Source organism: Quercus lobata, chromosome 5, assembly GCF_001633185.2.
Source record: "Quercus lobata isolate SW786 chromosome 5, ValleyOak3.0 Primary Assembly, whole genome shotgun sequence".
Lineage (NCBI taxonomy): Eukaryota > Viridiplantae > Streptophyta > Magnoliopsida > Fagales > Fagaceae > Quercus > Quercus lobata.
Window position 1 is genome coordinate 73,422,086 of NC_044908.1, and position 9,522 is coordinate 73,431,607.

Here is a 9,522-nt window from a genome sequence, read left to right on the forward strand (position 1 = left end):
CGATTGACTTCACATAGTTCGCTCAATAAGATCTTTTAGATTTCATTAATTTATACATGTGAGTTTATCTTCAGTCATGTGTCCAAGGTTGACTTCACATAGTTCACTCAGTAAGATCTTTTAGGTTTTTTTTTTTTTTTTTTTTGGTATTTATTTTATTGGGTAAACAATTGTGGGGTCTTTTCTTTTTACTTTTTTTTTTTTTGAATTGTGATGAACAGTTTATGAGTGAGATTGCTTTGCATTAGAGTCCAATACCCTTTAAATAGGGGTGCCATTTTTTGGGTAGTCTATTTAGTTTACTGTGTTAAGAATTGTTGGATTTTTTGCTTTTTTCTTTTTTTCTTTTTTTCTTTTTCCCTTTCTTTTTTAATTAATTTTGATGAACAGGTTTTGAGTGGATTGCGTTGTCATTGGAGTCCAATATGCTTTATATGGGGAGTAAACTGTAAACAATGAAATTGTGGGGTTTGTGCAGGTTGTTATCTACCTTCTTTTTATTTTTCGGTTTATCGTATATTTTTCATTTCAGTTAATTTGGTTTGGATGTATATATTCATCTTCTACATTGGCAGTTTTGAAGTCAAATATAAAGGAATCACCCGCTGATGCGATTGTGTTTATTTATTTTACTTCATTATGAAAGTGAATGGAAATTATAATCTGAAAAAAAAAAAAGAAAAGAAGGAATCTTTGAGCATGCATGTGTTCAGATGCTAAAATAATATAATATAATAGACAAAAGTTTGCAACTGTCCTTACGTTCATTCTTTGATTGGCTAATCAACAAATACTCGTTAACTTGAATTATAGAAATACTGGAGAGTTGTATTGTATTTTTTAATGATAAGTGCCTTTATACAGGAAAAAAAAAAAAAAAGTGTACTACAAGACATTACCAAATGCATTTCGGATTGATCCATAAACGTGGTTGTCCTGTAAAATATTGAACTGGACAAAGTAGTGTCATCAATAGTATTTTTTTTTTTAAATAAATAAACTCAGATTATTTTGAATTTGATTAAATGCAATTTTTTTTAATTCGATTAATTGCAAATTAGCTGTATTATCAAAGACGCAATTAATTCAAAATTAATTCTAAATAATTCTCATTGTCAACTATTTTATTTTATTATATCCAATCATTTTATTTTCAATTACTTTCTTAACAAGAAGAGAGGATTAAAAAAAAAAAAACACACATTTAAAATTTGCAATTTTTAAACCGTTTAGATGATATATTTCTTACACACTTTCATTCATTGAAAAAAAAAATGAGATGTACCTTAATTACAAGCAATGATTTTTTTTTTTAATAGGTAAGTGGGATTTGAAACAAAAACATAAAACACTATAAAATGTCACTATTATTAGACTATTACTTAAATAAGTTAAACCCCATTAGTATACCATAATTTGATCTTGACTCTTGAGGCTTTGAAAAATGATTTGTTAAAAATAATCAAAGATACTCACTAGATGAAAGTGCAAAATTTATTTTTAAAAGAAGCACCTGTAAGATTCAAATTTTATTATATTATATTTTATTATTAATATATACAACATTATATAATTAAATCATCAAGCAAGCTTACAAAAACTGAAAAAAAGAAAAAAGAAAAAAAGAAGATAAATAGTAGTAAATATTCTCTTATAAAAAAAATAAGTATTCCTGACATGAACAGCTGCATAAATGGCATCAGTAAAAAGCAACACTTCATAGCAAACAATTAAAGCCCCAACGACCAAAATATTTATTCTCAAGTTCTCTATTCTTTGGATATAAAAGGTAACATGACAGCGATCTCATTCCATGCATCACATTCTTCCAACCCCTTCTAATCCTCTAACAATTATCTCTCTCTTTAGAATCCTCACCACTTTCTTCACTAAACTATGGCTTCCCAAGATGAGCTTCAGCAACCCATATTAAACTCCGACCACTCAGCACCACAAGAACAAGAGCAAGAACACATATCTTCGCCTGTGCTTCATGAAGTAGACTCTCGGCTAGAGAAGGTGTTAACGGATACCCAGTTACCGAGAATCAAGCGCCTCCGTTTGGCCACATGGATCGAACTCAAGCTGCTCTTCCGCCTCGCCGCCCCGGCTGTGTTTGTTTACATGATCAACAATTTCATGTCTTTGTCCACACGAGTTTTTGCAGGTCACCTTGGCAATCTTGAGCTCGCCGCTGCCTCTCTTGGCAACAGTGGCATCCAACTCTTGGCCTATGGACTCATGGTATGTCATTTCGATATATATATATATATATATATATATATATAGATAGATAGATATTTATGTATGTATGTATTTATATACTTACACATACACAAGGACCTCTCTCTCTATATGCGTCTCTATGCAACAGTGACATTCATTAAAAGTCTTGTTGCTTAATCCTTGTCCATACCAAGAAAAATGCTAACTCAACAAGGATATCCTCTAAATTATTTTGAGTAACTCTGCCATATAGCTCTTAAATTTTATATATTCATTTTAAAATGTGTGGATCTAATTTTATCACATCATCACTAATTTACCACATTAATGATGAAAATCAACAATTTTCCTAAGCATTAATAATATTGTGCAATTCATAATAAAATATTTATTTGAACCACGAGCCTTGTAATTTAAAACTGACATATTATGATATTTCCAACAAAATTATAAAAGAAATAATAGAGTTACCTAAGAATTCTGAAAGGATCTAAATTCTAGGTTTGAAAAAAAATTGATCGGTCATCCCTAAAATTATTATCAATTCTACTAAAATATATTTTGATGTGACCGTAAAATAGAATTTGTCAATATAATAAATGAATACATGAATAAAAATGTGTGTGTGGAAAATAAAATTGAGGACAATCACAGCATTCAAGCCCCAGAAAAGAACAATCGTCTACGACAACTAGGGCCTAGGATCACTTTTGTTTGAGGAAAAACTGACAAAAACAATAATTAGTTCATGTATGAATGTTTTACTTGCAGTTAGGTATGGGAAGCGCGGTAGAAACTCTATGTGGACAAGCTTATGGAGCCCACAGATATGAAATGCTAGGAGTATATCTACAAAGATCAACGGTTGTCCTTACTCTAACTGGGATACCCATGACTGTGGTCTACGTATTATCAGAGCCAATCTTGCTCTTACTAGGTGAATCAACGGCTGTGGCATCTTCAGCTGCAGTTTTTGTCTATGGTCTAATCCCACAAATTTTTGCTTATGCTGTGAACTTTCCCATACAAAAATTCCTCCAGTCTCAAAGCATTGTAGCCCCAAGTGCATACATATCTGCCGCTACACTTGTGGTACACTTATTGATAAGTTGGTTGGCTGTGTACAAATTGGGATTGGGATTGATTGGTGCATCATTGGCTTTGAGCTTATCGTGGTGGATCATAGTGGTGGCTCAGTTTGTGTATATTTTGATGAGTAGTAAGTGTAAGCACACTTGGACTGGTTTTAGCTTGCAGGCCTTTTCTGGGCTTTGGGAGTTCGTGAAATTGTCAACTGCATCGGCTGTGATGCTGTGTTTAGAGACTTGGTACTTTCAGATACTAGTTTTGGTTGCTGGGTTGCTCAAAGACCCTGAGCTTGCTTTGGATTCTCTTGCTGTTTGGTAAGGAAACTTGGCCCCTTTCATCTTGCATGGGATCCATAGATAGTTGAAACCTTGAAAAGCTCAATACCAAATAATAATGCATCATGATAAGTTTTTGCTTCACATGTATCACATTCACTGAAGAAAGTAGCACTGCAAAGGTTGTGTACATATATCAACTTTCTTCTAGACTTTTGACTAGTAGAGAAAAGTTGCCTTCACTTTATTATCATTTTAAGTTTTTGTAAAATTACATTTTACACCTTAAATTTTTTTTTTTTTTTTTTAATTTAAACTAAACCTTACATTTTTAAGTATTTGAAATAAACCTCCAAGATTAAAATTGTTACAAATTAAACTTTATAGTTTCACTAGTTTCAAATTGAACCCCATACTTTTAAAGTTATATTAATTTAAACCCTAAACTTTTTTATTTTGATTTTTGGGTTTGATTGGGGGTTCAAATTAATACAATTTTAATTTAACTTAACTATATGGTTTAATTTGTAATAGCCAATTTTAGAGTTTAATTTGAAAATTTTGAAATTATATGGTTTAATTTGAAAATACTCCTTAATTAGAGTTTAAAATGTAATTTTCCCTAATTTCTTTTTTCATTTGATAGGGTTGTCAATTATTTCATGTCTATAATTAATAATTTTATCCAAAAATTTTCTAAAGCAGAACCCCCTTAAATTTAGTTTAGACATCTTAAGCTTTTTCAAGACCAATAATATCATTGTAATTTGAGGAAAATGAAGTTTGGACATATTTACCTAATTTCTGTATTAAAAAAAATGTTATTTACATGTTTTTTTTCATACATTATTTTCCCATGAATTCTCAAAAGAAAATATAGTTTTGATAAGTATGATGTGAAATAAAGGATGAAAAGATGTATGAGAAGATTTGTCAAATAAAATATTGTTGTGGAAATTGGTCTTTTGGAAACACATTGGCCAATGGAGGACAGAAATAAAAAGATAGGATCAAATGATTTGTTTTTGATAACTTTCTACATTTCCATGTTACAAAGCAGATGGTGGTGGCATTCATTAGTATATTGACAAGTATGTACCGATGCAATTAATTAGGATTAGTTCCCTAATTAAATTTAGGCTGAAATTTAAGAGAAATGTTATATTCACAACATTTTCACAACAAATTTTAAATGGTAGGTTGTTACAGGTTGTTAGTGGTGGGACAAAAAAGTAATTTCAATGATAAGTTTAAATTAAAACTAATAATAACTAATCACCTATAATTCGTTGTGAAAATGTTGTGGATGCAATACTTTTCAAAATTTAATATAGTTTATTATCTTTTACTTTAATTGTTAAATTACTCTTTAAGAGCACTAGCAATGGGGGCTGTAAAATCCCCCCAGTTGCTATTTTAATAACTAAACCCTTAAAAGCAAGCTCCATCTGGGTATGTAAATCAAAAAAATTATCCATCCTCGTTACAGTATGGTTGCGAATTTGCAACCTTACTATTCATGAGGTTGTAAAGAAAAAACTACTTTTTTAATCTCTCACACATTCTTTCTTCCTCTCACTCGCTCTCTCTTCTTACTTTTTATTTTTTTACTAAGTAGTTTATATTATTTTATTGAGTTGTATGTAAAAATAAAAACTGGGATGTTAGGTGTATTGTTGGATGGGTTGGTAAAATAAATTAAGTAGTGTTTGAGGATGTAAAATAGATGTTTTTTTACATCCCATTGCTAGTGCTCTAAGATTTATTTATTTTTTGTCAATTTAATCTCCTGCCTTTTCAAAATGAAACAATATGATTTTTCTGCCCAAATTTATTAGCAATTAAAATGATTTAAACTTTTAAAAAAAATATATATATATTTATACTCACGCAACTACAAGATTTATTTAAACTAGATTCATAGTGGATTTAATCATGTATCTAAGCATGCTGGTTAATTTTGTGGGTTTGAAGTTCATGTCTCTATGGTCCTAAATTCGTTCTTTCTTACAATTAGTTATCTAGATCAAACCAATTCATTATGTGCATTAGGAATAATACTAGAGATTCAATATTTTTCATATATTTTTTCTTCACAACTTGTTAAATAAGTAAAGTCTGATCTGGGTAATATTACTTTTACATTAATCCATCAATAACTTATCACCTTTATTACGTACTAATCAAAATAGGTTAGTGAAAATTGTGTATCATTGTAATAATTGTTGTATGATACATAAATAACTCTAGATCTAAGTTTAATCTGGCATGTACTTGTGTGCATTTCTGCATGGAGTGATTATTGATAGATTCTAATTAGTAACCAATGATTTCATCCTATGCAGCATGGCAATTAATGGACTATTGTTCATGGTGTCAGTCGGGTTCAATGCAGCCGCAAGGTCAGTCAAATTGCAACTATTGTTTTCAACAATTTCTTTTGATGTACAATGCCACAACTTTGCTTTATCATTCAACGATGTCTAATGTAACCACTAAAGTGACTAAATACCTTTCTGTTAATATTTTTCACAATTTTATTTATTTATTTTACAATTTGTTAAGGTAATAAATTGAAATTAGAGCAATGTATCACTTTTATATTAGCCCAGGTACAATTGATATTGATGTTATATGTATCAATCACAACAATTTTAAATTTTTTTTAAATGTGACAAATTTTGTATTTAGGAATGATATTCAAGTTTTGCCTACATATATCATGCTTGAACCCAAATAATTGTTCCTTACTTTTAAGGCCTGAATAGAATTTGATTGAAACAGTGTCAGGGTGAGCAATGAGCTAGGGGCTGGTAATCCCAAATCAGCAGCATTCAGTGTTGTAATCGTGAATATAGTTTCTTTCATTATTGCTGTAATAGAAGCAATTGTTGTGCTCTTACTACGCCATGTCATAAGCTATGCCTTCACTAGCGGTGAAACCGTGGCTGATGCAGTCTCAGAGCTCTGTCCATACTTGGCTGTCACTCTCATTCTCAATGGAGTTCAACCAGTCTTGTCCGGTAAGTACTCTACACATAAAAAACTGGTTATTCAACATAATTTCTGATAGATATTGAGATTTTTTTGTATCAAGTAACATGTAATTATTCATAACTATTTACTTGATGTGTTGCAATTTTCCTGCTGCAAGATGTGATATATTATTATTATTATTATTGATACATAATAAAAGTGAGTAAGGTTAGTAATAGGAAAATGTGAAAAATGATGGTGTCTTTTCAAAAACTTTGGATTTGCTAACAGATGCATAACTTTGGATCAATTTAATAGTTTTTTTATTTACTCGTTAAGGTAGAATTTTATAATGCAATCGAGTCACTTTTATAGTGAGTCTATGTTTTTATTAAGTTTTGTTAGCTCCTAATACATACGGGACATTTTTAAAGCCTACTTAATGAGTGCATAAGGACACACTTGTTTTTGTTAACAGATGACCTAAAACGGAATAAATCTCACATGCATTGAGAAGTTATATCTAGTTACCACACAAGATACAACCTCAACAGCCAGCTAAGCTAGCCTTGTTGCTCTGGCTGCATCAGAGGAACCTGCACAGGACAATTTTTTCATGTGGTAACCTAACCAACCACCAGTCAGAATGAACCCTTATCGCCATAGCCTGCCCTGCCCTTCTCTTCTCCCAGAGAAAATAATGTTATTTTTTTTTTGTCTTCTTCTATTGTACTCGATTTGTGTGTAGCGGCAAGGGAAGGACTACTTGTTTAATGTAGTAACATGCATCATATAATTGTATGGCCCAAATTCACCCTTGGGATCAGTTGAAGGCTCTCTTTTCTCTGTATTTTCTTAGCTGCTGGGACAGGCGGACAGCCTTAGAAATCTCATGTTATCAAAGATGTGCATATTTCCTAGTACGGTGCATGGTACCACGTATTGCTTATTGTGTTGGTATCAATAAGTTTTTTTGATAGGTAGGGAGGTGTTTATTACACATTATTTATTTTATACAGTTATACATATACCAAGTAACTAAAATCACTGATTCAAGTTTGTGTGCAACAAGTTTAATCCAGATAATTAAATTCATATTTTCAAATGGAGAGAGGTTCAAGTTATAGTAGAGGCCTTGTAAGCATGTTACTTATTTACTCGTATTTATATTTGTTTTATGGTGCCTCACTAATGAGAGGATTGTTTTCCTGAAAGAAAGACTGACATTGTAGCCGGTTTTTTTTTTTTTTTTTTTTTTTTTTTTTTTTTTTTTTTTTTTTCCTCCCCAAATACAAATCAGCTACTAGTCTTCATCAGAGCTTCTTTTAATGCAAAAGGGCAATGTCTGAGTTTAATGTTAAAAGTCGTTTTAAACTCTTTATTATAATTAGATTCACTTTAAATAACATTTTTAAGTTTTAATTGTAGGGGTGGCTGTTGGATGTGGATGGCAAGCATTTGTGGCATATGTAAATGTGGGATGTTACTACGTGGTTGGAATACCTTTGGGTTGCGTTCTCGGCTTTAAGTTCGACCTTGGCGCTAAGGTTTACCAATTAAGCACCCTTCTTATATAATAAATCTAGTGTGCCAAATTAATATGATGCACCTTTATTAATTTTCATGCACTGATACACATTATTTGTCAGCTGAAAAGTATACATATATATATATATATATCATTTTTAGCTGTGACCAAAGAAATGATGCACTGAATAAAATTGCTTGACTGAACGAAACAGGGAATATGGACAGGGATGATAGGAGGAACTGTGATGCAGACCTTCATTTTAATTTGGGCAACATTTCGCACGGACTGGAATAAGGAGGTATGTTCTTCAATGAATAAAGAGGAATTGAACTTTAGTTTACTACTTGAAATTGAAATGCTTACTACGTATTATTTATGGCTTTTAAACACTGATTAATCAGTACCTCTATCTGCTAATTCAAATTTTGGGGCACACATAAAGAAAGAAAAAAGAAAGAAAGATAACCATAATGAATTTGATCATGGAATAACAAACACAAGCTCTTATTTTCAAAATAAAAATTGAGCATCTTAAATTTTTAAATTTTTAGATGTTCCATGAACCCATCACTGTATGATCAGAGACAATAATGGCTGGCCCAAAAACAAGGGTTTTGGTAGTTGGTACCGTTTGGACCAGTAAGGTACAATCAATTATTTTGGGCTGGAACCCATCTGACCTTCTTTGAATTGATTAGATGATTATAAATCGACCCTTCAGACCCCAAAAATATGACATATATTTAAGGGGAAAAAAAAAAAAAAGAAGACAAATGGTTAATAATGTGTATCACATGCGACTTCAAACTAGTTGCAACTTATAACTGAAATTCAAGTGATAGCTCATTAATAATAACATCCTTTTAGAGATGTTTTATGTAATTATGTCTATAATTCAAAACCACACCTCGTTCTCCCTCACTATCTATCGAAAATAACTAGTGGTAACTAGTAAACAAGCACTGAGAAGTTGAAATTTTTAGGTGGAGATTGCTAAGAAACGATTGGAAAAATGGGACGACACAAAGGAGCCTCTGCTGAAGAGCTAATGAGCTTGCCGACATTGATTCATAAGTATCAAAATTTTGGGCCTGGGTTGTAGGAGATGGACTCGCAACAATCAATCGTAGACAGGATTTGACCTATCGATCAACTACCAAAAATCTCTGGCTAGTTAACAAGCCTGCCCATCATTCTTGGACCATAGAAGGAATTGAGTTGTGGTGTGCTTTACCGGGAATTAGCCAATAATGTGGCCCATTTTTCGTTCTTTTTTGGCATCAATTTGCTCGGTGTGCTTTAAACTTCATTGATCTACATATTCTCCCAGCCTTTACAGCTGGACTAGTCGAAATTCATCCTAATAATTTATCATGAGTCAAATCTATAAAATTGATGTAGTCCAGAGGCTCACAGTTTACTTAA

The 9,522-nt window shown here is 31.6% G+C and overlaps 1 protein-coding gene across 1 annotated transcript; it reads left to right on the plus strand.

Annotated features, from left to right (window-relative positions):
• Positions 1–1,710: 1,710 nt before the first annotated feature.
• On the plus strand, positions 1,711–9,522 carry LOC115991589 (protein DETOXIFICATION 40-like). The gene is made up of 7 exons (XM_031115397.1): positions 1,711–2,244; positions 2,998–3,629; positions 5,936–5,992; positions 6,375–6,613; positions 7,995–8,113; positions 8,309–8,395; positions 9,081–9,522. The coding sequence occupies exons 1-7, from the start codon at positions 1,897–1,899 to the stop codon at positions 9,144–9,146; spliced, it is 1,548 nt and encodes a 515-aa protein (XP_030971257.1). The 5' UTR covers positions 1,711–1,896; the 3' UTR covers positions 9,147–9,522.